We start from the raw sequence: 22,600 nt of genomic DNA, 5'->3' as shown, positions 1-22,600 counted from the left end.
ACAAATATGAGTTATATCAGAAGCAGAAGCTGCAAAGCTGAGAGTAATGTAAGCGAGGTAGGATTTAGTTAGTTTTACACTGCATATGAAAGACATAATACAAATACGATATGACAAAATCAAGCTCTTAACAGGGTTTATATAATATAGTTTAAGCTGAAATGTTCCTCTATATGTAAATCAGGAAGAACATAACTGATTAATTGAAAACACAAGCTTACCATTGCCATTGTCCACATGAGCAGGAACCATTTGTGAGTGTTTTTCATGCAAGCTCTGTCCTGCAGGGTGTTCCTCTGCATCTTCACACACACTGTAGCAGACCACATACACAGTTTACCGAGCTGGCTTTCATGCGTGTTACTCGACGAATTCTGTTTGCATGTTTGATGTGCAAGGTGTGTGTGAGAACTCTCATGAGTCCGACAGTTGCATGTTGGCCCTGTTCCAACCTGGCATTAACATGCATCTTGGGTGATCCTATCATTAGTGGATAGCTCTAACTATGTCAGTTCACACCTGGCATTAGAATGCGTCTCCACGTGTATCTTGAGTGACCACTTGTGATTGGATTACACTTCTTCGCTCTATATGCAAATAAACACATGCATTATTTCCATTTGCAAAGACTAAATGCAATAGTCCTGCATGGGTCCAATTTAGCAAAACCACAATGGCCTGTATCCACATACACTACCAGTCAAAAGTTTGGATGCACTTTCTCATTCAATGCTTTTTATTTATTTGTATTATTTTCTACATTGTAGATTAATACTCAAGATTAACTCTTTTTTGTTTACAACATAATCCCGTATGTATTATTTTATAGTTTTTATGTCTTAAGTATTAATCTATAATGTATAAAATAATCAAATAAAAAACACTAAATGAGAAGGTGTGTCTCAACTTTTGACCGGTAGTGTAGTTCAGTCCTGTAATTGGCCTGTTACTTGCATTTATCGCTGACTCTGGACCTGAACTATGATTAAACTAACGGGCCACACAGTCACTCATTTTAAAATGCTTGATTTGACTTAAGCCTTCTGCAAAATGAATGGCAATAGCAATGGGTACCTGACCTTGTGCAGAGGCCAGTACTGTGAATCAAGTACCCAGGGTATGGTTTTGTTATCTGGCTTCGCCAAAACTAAACCTGGTTATCAACTCAGTGAGTCAGCGCAGGCCTTCTAGATCTGGCTGGAAGCAAGTTTACATTAAATAGGTGGCGTTCGCTCCAGATTACAAATTGCAAACATGGTCAGGTCTACCGGCACCACAATGGAATATTTAAAAATTTAAAATAAACTATAATAATAGACATATACTAAGATTTTAAACACATAACAGACTAAAAGCAACACTGCTGCACTAGCCAAAGCAGAAGAGAAAACTGCAAACAGTTTAATCGTTACCATGCAACACAAGATTGTATAATAAAATGACAAATGTTCCTTTATGCCACTCACAAAAAAGACAAATGTTTTCTAAGTAATCAAGAAATAAAAATAAAACAATGTCCATGGTGATGCAGAGGATAAATTCAGCAATGTCACATTCAGTCTTATTGTGGTAGCCTGTAAGACAGTTTTTGCTTTCTTCTTTTAGCTACTTAGCGATTACCCAATCATGCGAGCAAGTAAAGAACAAATACAAAAACATCTTTCAAAGCGATAAGTAGACGTTTGGCAAATCTTGTAAGGTCAGCAAGTACAAGGGTTTAGTGTTTTAATCGTTTTAGGACTACATCATTCTACAAAGGCATATAGAACAACAAAATGGATTTGAAATCACTTGCAACTCCAAAAGCTGAAAGCTTCCCCTCTCAATTATGTTTATAATTCTAAATGTTTCTGCATCAAGCCCCATAGAATCTTCAATGAATGATGATGCTCTTTTCTAAGAGAACTGATTGGTCAGTAAGCAGTGTTTTAATGCATGTTGGTATCTGGAATGTAATCTGCACCAGTGCAGTTTGCGAGTTCAGCATAAGTTACCATCTGTTACCACTGTACTACTGAAAATCCAGAGTTAAACATGAAGTTACCATGCTAAGCTCAAATAGTCCTTAATAGTACAGGCCCAAAGACTCTACCAAATGCAGTGTTATTTTCACCAGCAGGGGGCACATCAGTTAAATTGGCTGTTCTTCAGTATGGTCCAGAACACCTTCATGCACTGGGCTAAAGAATGAGGCCATGTGTGGCCCTTACTATCAATGATGGTGATTCAGTCTCACTCCATCCTCAATGCTTCCTCGGTGCTTTCATATGACGGTTTAATGATTTGAGGACAATATGAAATTGCAACTGCGATATAATTTTTTCTGAGTCAAGTCTTGATTCAATATTCACTGTTTAGTATATTTAAAATATGTGATGAAGCACTAACACATGAGAGACCATCAAAAGCATGACTGATATGAAGGGAGGCTTGGCTTTGTAATACTACTAAGATGAAAGTATAAAACCTGAGTCCGACATCGCAAAGCGTATATCCTAAATTGCAGCCTTTTCAATTTGGTAATTGCGTTGTTTGAAATTGCGATTTGGATTTTAAATCTATCATTTATTGAGCTATAATTCACACCTGTACTTAGATCTGTCCACTGGTGATTGGGTCATCCAAGACACATGTTCATGCCAGGTAAGAACAAAACCTTTGTTATTTTCTGGTTACTGGTGTTACGTGGTTTACCTGGAGGGTACATCTTGGTGAGAAGGACCCTCTGGCTCTGGACCTCCATTCATAATGTTTGAGCTGCTGCCCTCAGCTTGAGTAGTTTGCTGAAACCTGACAAATTTACAGAAGAGAAAAAATGGGTTCTACCAGTTGACAATAACAAACACTGAAGAAGTACACAGAAACAAGTGACTGACCATAAACAGATAGTGAATTCTGAACTACCCCAAATCTTAACAGTCACCAGATATGGGTCATTTCTCTATGGTATCTGTACTGTACCTGCTGTAATCAAGACGTGACTGGTGTAGCTGCTGGTTCTGCCTGTTGAGCCTCTCCTCCTGCTCAGTCAACCGAGCCTGCAGCCTCTCTCTCTCCATCTCCAACTGTAACTTCTGCAGCAGAAGCTGGTGCCTCTTCTCCTCCCAGTCCTCATGACCCAGCAGAGGCCTGGTTAGGGCTTCTTTAGCCTCTGAGCACAGGGTTTTCCCTCTCTGCAGCCTGTGTGTCAATACAGGTTCCATGCTTAAATATCCATTCTCAACATTCTTTTTGTTTGCATCTTGACATTTAAAATTTCACAAAAACTCAGAACACACACACACACACACACACACACACACACACACACACACACACACACACACACACACACACACACACACACACACACACACACACACACACACACACACACACACACACACACACACACACAACAGTGACGTAATCATGTGAGAGAATAGACAATGACTGTATGAGGACCAAATGTACCTTTCACACTCCTCTTGGGTAAAGTTGTCATGGTATCCATTTGCTAGACAAAAGCGGTCGTTACTTCTCCATTGCTGTGTTCCACATCTAGTGTCATGACCACTGCACTGACAATGCTCACATTTTTGGCATGAGTGTAGCTCCCTGCATTCCTGATTCTGACAGATCTGTTGTTTGATTGGCCCATCAGTTAGACTTAATTCACCAACACCGGAAAGAGAGGCAGGGTTTCTTAAAGTTTGTACTGCTCTTCCTCCATCACCTCTCCCGTACATTTGAGGTTGTTGTGGTCCGGTAGCAGCCAGGCTGAGGTATGAGCCATCAAAGAGTGAGCCATTAGCTCTGCTTGTAGATGTCCTGCTGGGGGCCTCCTCACCACTGAGCACCTGGACAGAGAACAAAGAGGACAATAAATGCATTTTGGCCAATTCAGGAAGCCTCTGAAAAATTTATGGAGTTTTTCAGCCAAAAACATTAGTCAGCTCCATAAAACTTTAATTTAGAGCTGAGGCACAAACTGAAATTTACCAATAGTGAATCAGGACTCATTTACCAACCTAATTTGCTCATGTTGCTGTGCACGTGTAAGAGCTTCCCATTTGCTTGGAAGAACCATTGCAAGAGTTCACATTTTACATGCACTTTAAGGGGGTTGCTGCAACTCAAAGCATTTTTTTTTCTGTTTCCTTCCATTTCATGTGCTTAAGAACAATGATTATACATTGAGCTCCAGCAGCAAACAGCAGTACCTGAACACATCCTGTGTGAACACTGATAAGGGACTCAAGCTGCTGTTGTGCCAACGTCTTACTTTCACTACGGAGCTTGTATAGACATGGCGTTTGTGCAGGGCTGAGCTTTATAGTAGCAGAAATGCAAATCATCCTTCAAAACTGTAAACTGGACAGTGGCCACAAGATTAAGAGGACAATTTTCAACTGAGCATAAGTGGCAGGTAAGCCAAGGTCAGGAATATTATGAGATAAACATAAGGACGAAAGCCCATCTTATGGCTGACTGGGGAAGAGACTGTGACTAATTTAGTGAGGGTCAGAGAGCAGGCAAACAGACATAATTCAGAGCCACTGTGGGACAATGAGGTTAGCCAAGTCATCTACTCTTGCAGAGGCTGAAGCCAAAGAGACGCCTTCACTTCTAAAGTGTCACCTTGAGAGAGTTTTCACCATGTTGTAGTCATATCGAACTAGTGACTGAACTGGACTATAGTGATTTGTTTTGAATTATTATGGCATTTGGCCATGGGACAATGTGCTGTTGCATGTATTTCCACAGGATGTTTTTGTGCCTGGGTGCGTGACAGATGACAAACAGGGCTGATCAATGAAAGCGGCTCCCATAGGAGCACAGCCATCACTTTTACTGTATATTTTCCAATGCATGTGCACGGGCTGCAACAACACTAATTGTGTGTACAACCTACAATGTCCCAATTCTATCCCATTTCTTACCTTGCTGTGGGTTGGTGGCTGGCTGAGCTGGGTGATGGACTGGTTGAGTTTCGCATGTTGCTGAGAAAGGTATTGCTGGTAGAGTCCAAGCAGTTCCTGGCACTCTCTGTACTGCTGCTGCAGGCCTGGATGACCATGGGTTAAGTAATTAACAAAGTAAAATAACAACTAAACTGAAACAGCAGAACACTTAGCCTACATCATAACCTCAGCCCTAGATTCACCTGAAAAAACTATACTGTGGGTCTCATAAAATTGCGTGGCTGAAAGAAATGAAAGCTTAAATATTTTGTTGAAATAGGAGATAGTTTCCATAAACTATCACAAATGAAATATTCCCTGATAAACTCTGAGGGTGTAATCCCTGTGTAGCTATACTACAAAGGTACATTTGTGCAGTAATTTTTGTAAGATAAGGGAAAGGTTCTCTTGTGCAATTTAAATGGAAAAAAGAATAGATGCTGGATTTAGATTGACAATTTGAATTAAAACCTTGTCTCTGCAATCAATTACACACTGGAACAGAAAAGCAGAGAGAAAAAGCAAGAGTGAAAACAGAGATGGAGAAGAGTCCAGCAAAATCAAAGTTGTTGTTGTGGCACAGAGCTTTTACCATCTGGGTCGGGCCAAGCTGTGTTCAGCTGAGCTAGGCAGTGCCATGCCAGGCTATCTGCCAGACAGAGAGCTGGCAGCGACTAGAAAACTAATCTGGAGCGGGACTACTGCTGCGCCTCAGGAGCCCACTAATGACAGTGGCAGCACCACATCACACCAGCACATAGAGAGATATTGAGCATGAGAATGGAGAGACACACTCACACACATTCAATAATCAACCTCAGTCTGACTTTCTAGTACACACACAAAAACAGCAAGACATGAGAGTGCAAATTCCCAACCTGCACTGTAAACAGCCCACACATAAACACTACAATAAAGCAAGTAGTACACACACTCCCACCCAAGCTGACCATAAAGTGTGTTCCTCCAGGCCATATCTTTTTATGATGGTGTCCCTGCTCCCCCAGCTGATGAGTTTCTCAGCATCCATTTGAAAAGAGCCCCCATTTTAAGAGAAAATCAAAGTTCAAAGTAGAGTCTTATTGAAGGAATAGTTGGCGGAACACTCCATAAGAAAACACTTTGGTTGTTAGAAGACTTCAATCAGGCTGTGGAAATGAAACAGAGGGAAAGAGAAGAGAGCGGGGACGACTTTGAATTGAGGACCAGACACCAGACAAATGCAATGCAGCAGCTTCCATAAACTCTGGGAAAATGTGAGTGAACACTTTGATTGAACCCTCCGTCTAACTAAGGCTCCTCTGCCGCAGCACTGATGTCCATGGAAGTAGTTCTATATGGAAAACTTAAGGACATCACAAGGACATCACATCATGTAAACCTGGGCAGAGATGCCTATTTATGCAGCATGAATAAGGGTCTTATATTGGAAATTCTCATTCAGCTACAATTCCCCTCCATCCAAGATAGAGAGTGGTGTTAGTCAAAAAAGTCATTCCACTGCTCACATTTCAACAAATTTGCATAAAATACCATATCCACATAATCTGTTATGCCTAAAACAATAGACATTCGGACGCAGCACAGTATACTGGAATCAAAGCCCCAATACATATCAGAAATGGTGAGGAGACCACACACAAGCATACAAATAAAGTCTGTCTGTGCCATAAAAACCAACCAGTCTGCAGCATCATGGCATCCAAATGCATAAATGAAGGTATCGTGTTCATGCGTTGAGAGGGTGACGCAGTCCCTGGACAGCAAGTGCTAGGTAATCTGAACCGAGTGAAACAACACTGATAAGATTCCACCTTTCAGCCAGTCACTACACTAAACATGCTTTCTCCACAGCCTTGGACATCAGCCAATGGGGGCCAAGCACTCTGCAAGCCCCTAGTTTACATCAGAGCTGCAAAGTGCCAACAATGACTTACTCCTCCCCCCTGCTCCAAAAATACTCAGAATCAAGGGCTTGGGTTGAAGAGGCTTCAGATGGGGCCTGTCAAAATGATTCACTTCCCTGTCAGGCCGAGGCTCAAATGAAATAATGAAATCCACTTCAAGGTGGAACAAATTTGCACAGGAGGGGGGAATATTTTAAAGCCTGCTTTAGCACACTGTGCCAAACAGATTGAGCCTGAGCAGGAATGTGAGAGGAATGGGGGCGGAGACTGATGTATGAATGTGTGTAAGTGTATGAATGTGTGTAAGGGAGAAATGGCGGGGAATTAATAGAAGAAGACGGTTTACATAACTGCCTCAATACTACTGAATGTGAAGAAGAGACATGAGTGCAAGTCACACAATAAACCAATAAATAACTCCACACATCCGCTAACAATTATGCTGAAAAAGGCTTCAAATGTCCAGGAGCAAACAGTAGGAAAACCACTGTCATCAAAAACATGCTCAGCCATCTTTACAACTCATTGATTACAGCATTAGTTTTGAGGCACAGGCTATAAGCTGGATGTTTCTAAATCATTAGACATGACATGCATCCAAACTATCTTGTGTCTATGAAATCTGCAACTTGCACACCTACCAAGGTTGGAGAAGCCCACAATCCACAAACACAAAAATCTGTATAATTTATAGGAATGCAATAAACAGTTCAATCTAATTTTGACTGTTTAAAACAAAAAAACTGTATTATACATTAGTATTTCACAATAACCCCACAGTTGATTCTGTTTAATTTAATTATACTCAGTTAAGCAGCATGCAACCCTATAGTCTCAAATGACAGCAGCTTAGTGTGATCATATTTTTCCAAAACATCTTAGATACAGACTTACTCATTTTTGGCACTGCAAAAAGAAGCACCCACAAAAAAGTTCACAGTTCAAATGTCAAAACACTGCATTGTCTGTTTAGTAGCTAGCGCATAGTTTACATCACTATAGTCATCACAAGTATATAAGGTAAGATACAGCAAGACCAGATACGATCAATACCTACAAAGTGTTGGCCACGACTAAGACTAACTTGTAATTCACAAAAGCAACCTTCTGATGTATGCTTATCACAAACAGCACACTAGATAGAACCAGATTTCTACACTGTAAATGTCATAGATCTGAAACTGGGAGGAGTAAAAATGGATTCTATACCTCTATCAAAACATTAGCATTTTTCAATGGCATGTAACAGGGCTGTTATGTTCCTCTCTCCATAGCCTCAGGATTCTGTCCAGTTGTTTCAACTCGGTAAGCGACATTAGCTGCAGCACCTGCTGTGCTTTGTTCTGGATACAGCATGTAGAACAGTATACCACATTAGTCACGCCCCCTTGACTTCTGCCCATTCCAACATGCCTTGAAGTACGAAAGGCGTCCTTCCTATCTCAAACACAAATTCAGTCCTGTGTGCCAGTCAGTTCCAAATGTCAGCTGAACATCCCAAATATCAAGGGTGCTTTTCGCTCTCATCCTATGTGGCTTGGGGCTAAGGTATAGCCCTACATTCTTTGCGCCCCTGACAACCCTGAATCTTGGTTAGATAAGATAAGCTGAGGCATAATGGAATTAGACTTGACAAGACTCTCATTCAGTGTGTTTGCCTTTGGTGTCTCCTTAACCTTTCCAAGAAGTGCCGGAACCTTCTGCCTGAGAAGAGCCTTCATGACTCTTGTACACACTTTAAAAGACTACGTTATCCCCCCCGAGGTGCTTGAATCCGAACACTTTTTCCTCTCAAATACCTTTTTAATGGAGTTTAGAAGTTTGGTGTAAATGCCAAGTCTCCGAGCCAAAGTGCCTTTAATTGAGTTGTGCTTTCCTAATTTTCCCCGCCGCCGTTGCCAATCGTGCAATTTACCAGCCGGGTCAATTACTCTTCATATTTCGCAGTGTTTTTAACCTAAATTGACTGCTGGCCATGCTCAGCACTGACCTGAGCAGAATTGTTATGAAGACAGTAGGTGGGTTGTAGCATTATAATTCTAGCACTAACGCAATGTCAGATCATCAAAAATCAGCTGATGATCCAACTCATCTCATTTTCAGAAGGAAGAACTGAGGATTACTCTGTAAAGGTTACAAAAAATACATGGCAAAAAAAAAAACGCCTTAATCTTCTCAGTGGATATCAAAATTCATCTTTTACTGATAAGATGAATTAGATGGTTTGGGCTACAGCTCCAACCATGAAATTGATTCTGTACACAACAGCGGATAAGCTACAAGCACTTGTAAAAGACAACTGCAGCAGGCATCAAATAATTTAAATGCATCTGCTCTATTTCTCTGCCTTTTGTATCAGATTGAAGGGTTTTGCCCAAAGGCTGTGAATGGCCTTACCTAAGACAACACTGCCCCCTGCAGCCATACTTTTAGAACAGCGCAGGCAGCAATAGAACCATATAGTCTAGTCAGTAATTTAAGTGCTTTCACATCTTTTTACATCTACAATATTGTATTGTATTGTATTGTATTGTATTGTATTGTATTGTACTGTATTGTATTGTATCTTACAGGAAAAGGCAACCATATGGCACAAGGTGCTGACAACAAAATTAAATTCCAAACAAAAGCATGAAAAATTAATAAAAATATTTTTTTCTGAACTTGCTAATAAGTGACATAACTCAATATTGTTTTTCTTTTGATTAAATAATTTTTTTCACCATGAAATCCTTTACAGAATCAAATAATGGCAAAAAAAACTCATACTCACACTTAGATTTTAGGACCATGATTCCAGTTTAGTGCCTCTCATCATGGAAACTCTGTTCTATCATACCTTGGAATTATGAAGCGATTGCTTGTTTCATGGTACAAAACTTGGTAAAAAGCTTATAATGTTAAGACACTACAGTCTTCCAAACAGCAATCAACACACCAAAAAGCACACTAAATGTGATGAAACAAAGTAAAGTTCTCTGACGATTACTAAAAGACAAAGTGATTTTAAAACACATCAACAAAACTGCATCCTTCACTGCTCAAACCATAAACCCACAGAGCACATTAACAACCTTACCATTTCATCAAAACATGACAACTTCAACAAATCACCTCAAATTAATTAATGCAAAAATCACAATCTGTCTCGCCACAGCATGTTTGTGTTTATTTTTGAAAGGATACTCTCCCTCTCCTGTGCTATGATCAGGTTCTGCTGCTCCAGCTGCTGGATCTTTCGTCCAAAGTTCCCCTGTTCATCTTTCAGGCGTTGCACTGACTCCTCTCTCTCCTCGCTCACTCTGTCAGACAAGAAATAATTGAAAAGATAAAAGAAAAGTATTTTTAATGCATTCAAAGAGCAAGAGTCAAAAATTAAACTAATTCCATGGCACTTTAAATTGTCCTATTCATTACAGTGTATTAACAGCATCACCATCTCAGAGTTCAGTGTCATATCCTGTTGACTACCTAGCAAGTTCTTCAATGAGGTTTGCAATTCGGCGCTTATCTTCCGGACAGAGGTCTTTCAAACACACCTCGCTCTTAGTTCTGCTGGTCTCACTGATTACCTGCATGAAGAATAGGTAACAAGCACGTAGATTTGTTAGGAGTAACATACCGTCAGTATCTATATACTGTACTAAACCATGGATTCAAACATGTCTTTCATGGGAGGGAGACAAAAATAGCCTACACACAAAACACCGGTTTACCTGTGATGTGGGGAAAAATGTACCGGAAGGGGAGAAAAGCATCTGCTCAGTGGTCACAGCAGCAGTGTGGTGGGCTGACACTTTTTCCTTAATATAAGCCCCAGGAAGATCCCTTTGTAAGACAGCCTGCTTTTTGCCCCCTCTCTTTTGTGTGGCCTGATTTTTACTGTCAAAAGCACCCCTTATTTGCATTTTGGAGCCTCTTCTATTGGATGCACTGGCGCTGCCATGTCCCAAATTGAAAGGGGTCTGCGTCTTCATCTCTTCATCCACTCCTTAGACAGTTTGTGGGAAAACACAATAACAGGATACAACCGGATATGAGATATATAAAATTCTTTCAGGTGTTTGAAACTGCGTAAATAGTAGCACCGAAACTCACCAGGAACAAACACCAAAGGATGCTCTTCATCTGGGAAGAACACAAAGAGAAGACATGTACTTAAGTTAAGGTCCAGTCAGTGTATCTAAAGCTGGTAAAGCATGTGCTTTAATTACCGAAAAAACTTATGTTAGCAAGAAATGAATGAGATTGTTTACTACTGATGATAGTCTTTAAGTTGTGTTAATGTGAGTAGCATTAGAATACCTAACACATTCGTCTGACAGCGACAGTGCGCAGCAATACTAGTACAATACAAGTTTCGATATAAAACATCTAGCCTTAATGCAACTTGAAAGCAGTAGTTCGTTGAGTGATCTTTATTCAACACAGTAGCTGCTAAAAAGGTAGTTAGCTAAAAGGCTGCCCCACTTCCTCAGAGACAACAACTTTCCGGAGACTCTTTCGAAAAGCGTTACATCTTTCTACAGGATTTATACAGACGAGTGCATGTTAATGAAGTTAATGTAGTCCATTAAGAGAAGTTTACCGCCATTCATCCAAAATATTCCCGAACTGCCACTTCTTCTCGCTGCTGCCGCCATGTTGAATCAACCGCCACCACTCCCAGAGAGCCAAGCGTTGCTAAGGAATTATAGTCCCGCCTTTTTCTTGCATCTGAAGAGTTAATTGGTTGTACGTAGAAAGCTGGCATTCTATTGGCTCAAACATGTGTCACTACTACGTCCACCTGCACTTCGTTTCCTGTGCGTCCGTTGTGAACTGAGCGAGTGAACGATGCAGTGCAGATACCTGCAGATGTATCCGGTGTTTTGTACAAATTTGTGATTCCAAACGTAAAAATGGAGGAGACGAAAGAGAGCTTGTCGTTTAAAGGTGTAGCCGAGAGACTCACACTTGGCATTACTCGAATACTTGGTGTGTATTTCGACATTTGTATTGAAACTAGCAGCTAACGTTCAGGTTAGCTAGCAAAACATAAATTATGTTTTCATGAGTACCAGTTGTGTTAAATTTCATTAGGCTGTCCTTATTGTTTCAGAGAACATGCCTGGTGTGGTCGATGTGCGTTTTGCAGAGAGGGAGCCTGCAGAGAAGAGGAGTCTGCTGTCATGGGAACAGGTGCCAAAATCAGCCTGACAGATGTCTTTCTTTTGGTCTGGCAGTACATTGTTGTCTCATTCATGAACCTGATTCATTTATTCCTCAGAAAAACACGTGTATTTTGCCAGAGGACCTGCGAGATTTCTATCTGACAACTGATGGATTTACACTGACCTGGAGCGTTAAACTAGATAGTAGGTGTTAATTAAAAATCTCACAAAATTCCACGTTCATTCAAATGAAATTGCTAACATAAAGTGATACTGTTAAATGCCCATTTTTTATGCTCTTTAGCATAATCCTGTGTCTCTTTTTTCAGATGAATGTGTTCCTTTAGGATGTATGATGATTAACAGTGTCGCCAGGCTGTGCCCACTGCTCCAACCAGTGTCATTTTTCTCCCTTCCCAATGCACCCTCACTGGCTGACCTGGACTGGGAGGAGAGCAGCACAGAAAGAGGTAAAAATTCACCTGTCAGAGCCTCATGTGGGCTTAGCTCAACAATTACAGCATGTCAAGTTCAATTATGTCTGTTTATGTGTGCTCACTTGTGCAGAAAGCAGGCTAATGAATGAACTGTTGACTGGACAGTAAATATTTACTCAAGATTCATTAATGCTATCTGTCAGGTTTGGAGCATGCGCCCGCTGCACCCCATTTTGATTCTCGGAGCCGCGTCTTTGAGCTGGATTCCTGCGGAGGGAATGGCAAAGTGTGCCTGGTCTACAAAAACTGCACTCCAGGTGTTCTGCTTTGTATTCACATATTGTGCCTTTTCGGTATTCCCTAAGCAAAAAAGTTAACTTTAAAAGGTTTTGAAGAATTAATATATTATCTGCATGTGTTAAAGTATGAGTTGCATCATTTAGATGTTGATTTTGGTATTTTCCAGGTGTGGTTGCCCAGCAGAGTGAAATCTGGTTCCTAGACCGCTCACTGTGCTGGCATTTACTGACAGCAACCTTTACCTCCTACTACCGACTGATGATAACCCACTTGGGTCTGCCTGAGTGGCAGTATGCCTTCACCCCATATGGTCCAAGTCCCCAGGCCAAGGTAGCAAATGGCTGAATGTTTAATCAGTCTTTTTTAAACCATATGTTGCATTTGGCATCTGTAATATTCAGTAATGATATTAACAACACTTGGAACCAATACAGGTATACAAAATAAAATTTGTTCAGAATGATCCCTTTACAGTATACTACAATTTTGGCTCATTAAATATTTTAATACAATGACATAACTCAGAGTTTTTAGACAATTACACAAAGTATCAAAGTGTTTTACCCCAACTGAAATATGATAGGTGTCTTGTCATTGTCACCCTTTGAAAGTCTCTTTACTCATATGCATTAAATGCCACAATTTCCTGAGCATAAAAACTGCATTGCTGAAAAACTGAGCAAAGGAGGAACAATATATTTTTCAGATTTTCTTTGTAGTGTGCCCCTGCTACATGCAATTTGTAATGCATATGTTTTTTTTGTCCACATAACTAAAGAGTTTATTTCAAACTGTCAATACTCTGGTTCCCTGTGCAGCAGTGGGCATCCCTTTACCAGCCGCTGACCTTCAGCTGTGAACTCAGCCTTGGAGATCCTGCTGGAGATTCCTATCTCAACAAGCTGGATCCTACAAAGGCCTTCAAAGGCAAATCAAAGGCACCAGCCCCCAAGAAGAAGCAGTCAACACAGTGTGGCTCAGGGAGTACCGCTAAGGGCCAAGGCAACATAGGAAGACACAGCGGAACGAAGCGGTGAGAAGGTTCACATCCAAGAAAGACATTTCAGTCAACCTCGTTATTTGTATGATCAACATGGCTTCAAAGAGCAGCCTGCAATTCTTTCGTTGACTGGACTCAGTGTGTTGGAAGCTCTATGCAATGTGAGAGCATGTTGTCCAAAAACTAAGCTGCATGTCTAAAGAGATGCTTAACAAGGCGTATTGCTGGCTCAACACATGGCTAAGGTGGTATTTATCTGATAAAGGGAAGGTTGAGCATGATGGAGAAATTAGTCTTTGAATCACCAGCTAATTGCATCAGAACCAGTTACAATATTCACAAACTAATTTATTTCGCGTTCGCTGGTGACAACTCCTGGTAAAAAGTAATTTAAAGCAGTCATTTCAAGAAATATAATCATGTGCTGCTGTCATAGCATATAATACTGATGTGTCAAAATGTACCACTGCTGCTATCAAGGACACCATCCATTCATAACTGCAGTTACTATCACTGTGCTTTATTTGTTGCTCATTTTTTAATGCATTATACAACAACAATTTTTTTGTTTTTTATTTATATATATATATATATATATATACATACATATATATATATATATATATATATATATATAATGTGTAAAGTTCCTAATAAAGTTTGTAATTTATTCAGTAACGCATTTCTTTACATCAAAGCATCAGTAATTGAAAGTAATACTGTAGGTTCAGCCTATACGACTGAAGAGTAGTAGTAACATTTTGAAAATGGAAAGTAAGTCATAGTGTGATTCTACAAATAGAAGCTGATCATACGACTCACTAAAATTGTTCAGGCTTCAATACCAAGCGTCAGTTTGAACAGCTCATGAACTCTAAGCTTCAGTATCGAACCTTACATCACTAAAGTGTGTGTGCAAACCTTAGCATGAAATGTTACAATGTCAAGGACTGGCAATAAACCATGAAGTTAGGCTTTAGTAATCAATGTTACTCACAGGCCATTGATTCACTGATGTAAACTTTACAAAGGTGAAAAGCTGCATTGGAGTTTAGGACCACTGCTCTGTATAATGATCATAAAAGCCACTCTGATTATTCCATATTTATGAACTAATATGAGAAAGTTATAGCCAGCATTTTTTATCCATCTTCATTCATTTACGGCTCTTGATGCCAAAAGAATAACAGTAAACAGACCTGATACAACATGTAGGACTAAGTTTTTGTTATAAGTACTCTGGAGAGGACACATGTACACTTTTTGTCTTTTGGCTGCTGTGCACTGGCTTGGTGGAAGGACAAATATGTGCATTATCTTTAATTGAGCTGTTGCCCTTTCAAGTTGTGAGAAGCCAGCTCCTACTGTTTCTATTTGACTTACACAAAGATACATGTTTGTTTTTTTTAATGCAATGTATTAGCACTGTTTTCTTCTCTTTACATACTCTGAGGTTTCTACGACCATATAAGTGGTCCCCTGTTGATTGTTATAACGAATGATATTCATGGTTGTATCAGCTGCTATTGCCTCAATATTAAAAAGTTAGTTACTGTGTTTCTGTTCATTCTTCATTTATAAAATAGCTTTAGCTTTGTTTAATCCCTTTTAAACTTAAACGGAAGGGAACAAAGAGACACAAACCTCAGTATGACTCGTCAAAATGTCTAATATAATTTATATGTATTAAAATCTCTGTCGATTAAACTGTTTCCAGTCGAGTAGCTAAATCTGATGATATTAATGTGTGTGTAAATTTGAAAACCAAACCTTATTTGAGCCAGTCTCCCTTTTTGTAAACGTACTTCGCTCCCCATCCACAAGCAAATAGTTTTGGTCTTTTTAACCCTTTGTCGACGTGGAATGTTTTCACTGCGTACAAATGTCCGCACGGCTACACATTCACTTAGTTGTTTGCATAGTTGGGGATGTCATACACATACATTAGCACAGATGTTTTGGTCTTTCTCCAGAGGGATAGACTCCTCTGCTGACCCCTCAGCCTGTTCAGAGTGGGGTGGGTGGTGCAGTTCCACGAACACTTTGTATATTCCTGCTCCCAGTACTCCTCCAACGGGGGTAGCAACCAGAGGCACCCACCACCACCCATTTCCAGCCCTACACATGTAAAGACAAAAAAGAAGAGAGAGAGAGAAAGGGATAGGTCAAAAAAAATAAAAGTTTTTCAATGTATTTAATAATTCACAGATTTTTTTGCCCTTTGCTGACCCGTAGTTAAAGTGGCATGTCGCAACAGGGGACTTTTGACAGAAAAAAAAAAACAATAAATTAGTCCTGCTTACCTGAACACATCAGTTCCCCAGCCTGCTATGGCAGTAAAGATTCTGGGTGCAATGTCTCTGGTGGGGTTGATAGCGTAGCCGCTGTTGCTGCCCAGAGAAATGCCAATGAGCACCACCAGGAGACCAACCGCAGCAGGCTCGCCACCCGCTGCAGCCGGTTTGTTCTTCTGGTCAGATAGAGCCATGAGGCACAGCAGGAGCATCGCTGTGCCAAACACCTGACACACACAGCACAGACACCAATGTGGAGACAAGACAACCATGTGTAAAACACTACAACAAAGAAAGGGTTAACACAGAATGTGTCAGATGATAGTGATTTGTAGCTGTAATCCTTTAATCCAGTTTCATGGGTACCTGGTCAACAAATCCAGCCATCAAGGAGAGGTATGGTGCAGGATAGGTGGCAAAGATACCAGCTGTGGCCTTTGCACCAGTTACAGTCAGGTTTCCTCCACAATAGTCATGAATGGCCTCTGCACATGAAAACAACATTGACAAAGCACACATGTACGACTGCAAACAAAGATACAGCAATACCGGGCATTCAGTGCTCAGTCCATTTGAATTTGTACAGTGGTGTGTCCTCACCATAGTAGATCCCATAAATTGTCCCTGCTGCCAGAAATGACCCCAACAATTGTGCAAAAATGTACAGGGGCAACATTTTCCATGCAAGGCGGCCAAACACACACATTGTGAATGACACTGCTCCATTCATATGAGCCCCTGACAAAAAAAGCATAGGAAATATGTCAGCTCAACAGCGATCAGAAAGCTGTGTGCAATACTTAAAAAGAGCAGCTCTAATACCTGAGACCTTCCCTCCAACGTGAACACCCATAGCAACACCGAGCCCAAAACCCACATTGATGCTGAAGTACTGTCCGAACGCTCCCTGTCCAGTCACGACCTGAGCCACAGACCCCAGACCAAACGCCTGGACACAAAGAGGACACAGAATTTACAAGCACAGTCACCGACAAGGTTTTACAGACAAGGAAATTAAAAGGGAAATTATCCAGATAATTAAATAGGACAGTAGCAATCTGGGTTATGTCAGGTCATATGAGAAATTCATAATCTGAGTGAAGAAGTAGTGGTTTGTTAAAAAAAAAATTTAACCACAGGACTGTTTATTGTATAAGAGAAATTAAACTCAAGCACTTTCTCGCTTGTCCAAGGAGAAAATAGAAAGCTGACACTGAAAAATCGGCCATTCATTCCGGAAACAGGAAATGTGTGACTCTTCCTCAACTAGTCATGAGCATTTAGGTCAAAAGTGAGTCTGGTTTTCCAATAACAAGCGTAGCAATCTTAATGTAAGATACAATATCACCGTGTGTGTGCGCCCGTCCTTATCTAATGCTGTGTTGACCATGTCTTCATTGTGCCTGTGTGTGTGTGTGCATACTCTTGAGGCTGCTAAGTACAGGGTTTATTGGAACAGCTGACAGACAACATGTGACTTTTGCAACCCTCTCCATGTGGCTCGCTGCCTGACCGTTCCTCGAGTAACACTAGATTTCCTGGTTCACCCACTGACACCCACCAATCCCCATCCACGACCCCCGCCATGTGACTCTGAAAAGCGCTTGTGTGGGTGTGTGTGTGTATTTTGGGGGAAGGTTATCGGGATAAAGAGCAACACATTAATAATTAATGGGGTATGGTTGTTAGAGATAAGCAGCCATTAATGTTCAAAACAGACAGAAGAGCTCATCAGTGAAAAGAGAAGTTGTCACCAGAATGATGGATTTAAGAGACAGTTTATAAGTGATTACTGTAAGTTCTGTCAAAGCACGGAGCACTGTAGTTGTCTTTTGTAATGAATGTTTTCTTACCATCATGACATACGTGCAAAGAGTTTCAGCAAGTCCCACACGAACAAGTTCATTCTTTAGCCAAACTTTGGGTCGAGTTACATTAACTCCCCTCCGCTGAGAGACCCCCACTTCTACTGACTGCATCAAGTTCTTCATTTCTTCTTCTTCTTCTTCTTCCCTTTGCACCCTTTGTTTTGGTACAGGTTGTTTTTTTTTTTTTTTAAATCAACAAAAAATAAAGGTCAGTCAGGTTCAGACTCCTGTGAAGAATTTATGAGGTTTCTCCCATGTCACATTTAGTCCACAAACAAACCCAGTACTGACTGAATCCTCTCCTCAAACTTTTCTTTTTCTCCACAAACTTTCTCTTTATGAGTGTATAAGTGTGTGTCTCTCTTTTATATACCCACTGAGATTTGACCAATATATAGCCTGGACTCAGTCACCCCTCCTCCCAGATATGCCCAGGCTCATACAGTCCAACACATCCTCCAATAGCTTTGCATTATGCTGAGAGTGCTCAACCAATGAGGTAAAAGGTTTTTTAAAAAATCTGCCTGTTGTGTCAAACATGTCTGTCATGAAGAGGGTCCTTTTAGTAGAAATACTACATCCTGATGAAAAACTTTCTCAATGAGAGGCTCAGTTGGAGATGTTTTATATTTATAGTGTATCAGTGATATGCAAGATGGACAGATTTTACAAAATCAATACTCTGTTCAGAAAGACAAATGTGCTTCTGTAAAGTTCTAGCTTACAAACTAGATATTGCGTAATTGTTGCCTTTTCAGTTTATAAGGCTTTATAAGGTTGTTTTGTGCGTGTTGTGCAGCATTTTTACTACTGCAACGAGATCATACAAGAATGAGAAAAAACAACAGACAGTATTGATTGAAAGGATGGCTCCAAAGTCACACATAGATTACATCCTTTATGGTGACTATAAAAGCTAAAGAATACCCAGAAAACAATTCTCACATTTCAAATGCAAGATGCTGTTGTTGGTGAAAATAGGTTAGTAATGTAAATAGCACATTCAACCATGTGACTAATGAAAATGTGAAAGCCTCATGACTTTGGTTGTATTTACTCTGATAACTTTTCCTCTGGTGCCACCCAGAGGTTAATGTCTGCACTTTGCAATAACATGCCACAACAACTTTTTTTCTGGGTTGCCATTAGGTCTTTTAACACATGTTCATGTTCCCTGCAGGATTAATTGCAACCTCTTTGGAGATCCCTCGCTCTTTCATCCAGCAGCATCATCGCAAAAAAAATTCTCCAATTCTTGCAAAGCAATGATATTCTGATCAGCTTCGTCTGTATGCTTTGCTGTGATTAGCAAATATTAGCATGTTAATGTGGGAAATAAACATTGTACTTGTCTAACAGCCGCATGTTAGTCTTGTCGATGTGAACACATTAGCATGTCCACATAAGCTCACAGCACCCCTGACATGGCTGTTGACTCTTTACGTTGATAAAAGTGTCTGCTTGTGTTTCTATAAAACCCTCCTGCACAGAACAAAGCATTTTTACATTTCTGATCTTGCAAGCACAAAGCATTTCCTGCAAAACATTTCTGCCTTTACTTGGAAACCAAACCCTGCCTATCCCACTTCCTCTCAACACTGTGAACATTGCTGTGCTTGTTTCCAGTGAAGTGGGACACAAACGATTTTTGACTGACTGATTTATTGATATCCTTTATTTATTCTGGGGTAAAAACAAATAACAGCAAATTTTCCCTTCACATTTGTGCTCTGAAAATACACAATGATAATTATACATGTATAAAATAGATAGAGGCAAATTTCAACATGTACATTACACATTACACAAACACATCACAGTCAAGCTAAGAAAAACAGCAGAATGCATTAAAGAAACCATCTTTATCAGAGGCCTAACTTCAAAAAGTCCCTCACTGGTTCCACCTGTGAGGGACAGAGGAAGTGAAAGCAGTTTTTTCCCAATTCCGCACTCTTAAATGGGATTTCCAAGTAAATCCAATCCTGTCATTCAGTTCAGTAACTCATATTTCTTAGTCTAAAACGTGATGATAAGTAACACCGCAGTTTATTTAGGATAGTTTTACAAATTTAAATGAAAGATAGTGTTGTTAATTTCAAGTAGTAAGTGAATGCCACCCTAACTTCTCATAGAGGATGTAACGTCTGGTTGTCACCTGCTCTCAGAAAAAAAGGTGCTAATTGGAACCAAAAAATGGTTCTTCTGATGCTAAATAAGAGCCATTTTTAGTTCCACAAAGAACCCTCAAAGGGGCCTCAAATAGCAACCAAAAATGCTTTGTTTAGACATCATGAATTGAAAGAAAGAACTTTACCAAAAAAAGTTCAAGGAAACATTTTCAAGATGCCTCTTTGTGGACTCACCTGGTTCTCTTTTGCTAATACAATGATAGTTGTTTAGGTAATTTTTATGGGGAAAAAATGTCAAATGTAAGCATACATTTAATATTTTGGTTTGTGGAATGTTGGATTTTGTAAATTGTGGTGGGCTTCACTCACTGTTTTCTGATGTTTTATTGTCCAAATGATTAATCCATCCATCCATTATCTATACACCGCTTAATCCTCACTAGGGTCGCGGGGGGGTGCTGGAGCCTATCCCAGCTGACTCGGGCGAAGGCAGGGGACACCCTAGACAGGTCGCCAGTCTGTCGCAGGGCTACATACAAGGACACACAGTCACTCTCGCATTCACACCTACGGGCAATTTAGAATAATCAATTAACCTCAGCATGTTTTTGGACTGTGGGAGGAAGCCGGAGTACCCGGAGAAAACCCACGCATGCACAGGGAGAACATGCAAACTCACATGCAGAAAGATCCCGGGAAAGCCGGGACGCGAACCAGGGACCTTCTTGCTGCAAGGCGAAAGCGCTAACCACTACGCCACTGTACCAAATGATTAATCAACAATAAAATAGTTTAAGATCTGCCACCAAACCAAAAGACTCCGATAAAAATGAAAAGATTTTAGTATTTGAAAGAATCACATTAAGTATTTGAAGAACTCCTGAATAAAAAGATTCTTCAATTGACAAGTGCTTTGAAGAACTATTTAAGAGCTGATATTGTTTTGAGAGCACTGCATTAAATTCACCCTGCTGGTTTCTGAACTGTTGGTCAGACAGAACAACATATAAGATGACAGCTTGGGATTTGTGAAATTGTGGTGGGCTTTACTCACTGTTTTATGAACTTAATGATCAATAAATTGTCAGTTTCAGCTTAAGTTTTATGCTTTCGCCCACCACCAAACCAAATAACTCCAATAAAAATGAAGACCTTTAAGTATTTGAAAGAACCCCACAAAATATGTGAAGAACTGCTAAACTAAGAGGTTCTTCAATTGATGGTGCTGCTGTGAAGAACCAAGAGCTTTTTGAAGAACAATTTAAGAAGTGATATTCTTTTGAGAGGATAATACAGTGTGTTGGTTTCTGGACTGCTGGCCAGACAGAACATTGTATAATTGTGGGGAGCAGTTGTGGAAAATTGTGAACTAGCATGTTTCTGCACTGGTATGCACAACATCGAGTAGCTGTGAGGATAGGAGCATGTAAATTACAAATGCATAGTAAAGCAGTCACAAATGTTCCCTGTACAATCTACATTACAGCTGTTAGAAGAGCTGTTTCCTCTGCTTGTGTTGCAATCTTGTGACTCTGGCCTAGTCCCTCTGTTCCCTGTGGAGCAGTAGTGTAAGGGGATACAACAAAACGGTTACGGTTTCAGTGAGGCTCAGCTGCAGGAATGAGAAAGAATGAATGAGTACACAACAGAGTTTATTTACAGAATACAATAACAAAAACTAGACTGGAAACTAATACCGGAAATGACGCAGAATACATGCAACCAAGAATCTAACCAAACTCAAGGAGATCCCCTATAGAGGGCTGGCGGGGAACACAACTAACCCACTATAGGTAAAACCTAGGTAGGAAAGTGAAAAAAACGCAATATCAAAATACAACAAAGGAAACAAATGGCCAGGATCAAAATACCAAACTGACTTAGCGATACTAGATACCCGACTAAGACGGACCATTAAGCTAAGCCGAAAGACTATACTCAACAAAATACTATACAGAATACGAAACCACCGAAATGGTTCAAAGAAACTGGAAAACCCAGGAATTTATGCAGAGTACTATATATATATGTGTATATGTGTATATATATATATATATATATATATATATATATATATATATATATATATATATATATATATATATATATATATATATATATAAGAGGTCACTTCTGATTGGCCAGCACCACCTGATGCTGATTACTGATTGGGAACACCCGCTGCCGCAGCCTCTGTGCTGAACACACCTGAGAAACAGAAGGGGGGGGGAAGAAGCCTATCTGGAGCCTGCAGGAGCAGGCCTGACAAAAGCACAACCACTTTACAGTACCACACTATGTGTCTGTTGCCCTCAAATGATTTTAAAGTATGTTTGTTAGGAATAAGATTCAAACACTCATAAGCCTAAAAGCTTAATTTATTAGAATATAGAGATTTAGTTAGTAAATTGGCAAAGATACCAGATCAGATGCCTTTCCTGAGAAAACTCACAACTTTTGACCCTGGAATAGTTTCTTGCAAATTCCCTGCAGAAAACTTTGACAACATTTGAATGCCCAGATGGTTGAAATTTGCCTGGGCAAAATGGCTTGACTGGTTTAATCTCAA

At 40.1% G+C, this 22,600-nt stretch overlaps 3 protein-coding genes across 4 annotated transcripts in view; 1 reads left to right on the top strand and 2 right to left on the bottom strand.

The window, feature by feature from the left end:
* kiaa1328 (KIAA1328 ortholog) overlaps window positions 1-11,565 on the bottom strand; it is a 51,931-nt gene extending 40,366 nt beyond the window's left edge. For both annotated transcript variants that reach the window (XM_055010498.1, XM_023265079.3), the window contains exons 1-10: window positions 11,439-11,565; window positions 10,949-10,978; window positions 10,567-10,841; window positions 10,322-10,422; window positions 10,037-10,152; window positions 4,923-5,047; window positions 3,454-3,839; window positions 2,962-3,180; window positions 2,695-2,790; window positions 222-313 (exon numbers count right to left, since the gene is read on the bottom strand). In XM_055010498.1, the coding sequence (XP_054866473.1) occupies window positions 222-313; window positions 2,695-2,790; window positions 2,962-3,180; window positions 3,454-3,839; window positions 4,923-5,047; window positions 10,037-10,152; window positions 10,322-10,422; window positions 10,567-10,841; window positions 10,949-10,978; window positions 11,439-11,493 (1,495 nt within the window). In that variant the 5' untranslated portion in view covers window positions 11,494-11,565. The remainder of the gene's footprint in view (window positions 1-221; window positions 314-2,694; window positions 2,791-2,961; window positions 3,181-3,453; window positions 3,840-4,922; window positions 5,048-10,036; window positions 10,153-10,321; window positions 10,423-10,566; window positions 10,842-10,948; window positions 10,979-11,438) is intronic.
* A 90-nt stretch (window positions 11,566-11,655) lies between these two features.
* On the top strand, window positions 11,656-15,297 carry tpgs2 (tubulin polyglutamylase complex subunit 2). Its single transcript, XM_023289281.3, has 7 exons — window positions 11,656-11,827; window positions 11,952-12,031; window positions 12,120-12,207; window positions 12,333-12,473; window positions 12,644-12,757; window positions 12,907-13,070; window positions 13,559-15,297. The coding sequence occupies exons 1-7, from the start codon at window positions 11,752-11,754 to the stop codon at window positions 13,775-13,777; spliced, it is 882 nt and encodes a 293-aa protein (XP_023145049.1). The 5' UTR covers window positions 11,656-11,751; the 3' UTR covers window positions 13,778-15,297.
* aqp7 (aquaporin 7) lies at window positions 13,066-18,251 on the bottom strand. The gene is made up of 6 exons (XM_023289280.3): window positions 17,888-18,251; window positions 16,857-16,983; window positions 16,635-16,772; window positions 16,401-16,519; window positions 16,044-16,261; window positions 13,066-15,858 (listed from the first exon to the last, which is right to left on the bottom strand). Exons 1-6 carry the CDS (start codon window positions 18,023-18,025, stop codon window positions 15,672-15,674), a joined length of 927 nt encoding a protein of 308 aa, XP_023145048.1. The 5' UTR covers window positions 18,026-18,251; the 3' UTR covers window positions 13,066-15,671.
* Between the last annotated feature and the right edge of the window lie 4,349 nt (window positions 18,252-22,600).

Source organism: Amphiprion ocellaris, chromosome 5 (genome assembly GCF_022539595.1).
Source record: "Amphiprion ocellaris isolate individual 3 ecotype Okinawa chromosome 5, ASM2253959v1, whole genome shotgun sequence".
Classification (NCBI taxonomy): domain Eukaryota; kingdom Metazoa; phylum Chordata; class Actinopteri; family Pomacentridae; genus Amphiprion; species Amphiprion ocellaris.
The sequence above is the reverse complement of the archived record's forward strand: the minus strand, read 5'-3'. Positions and strand labels throughout refer to the sequence as shown.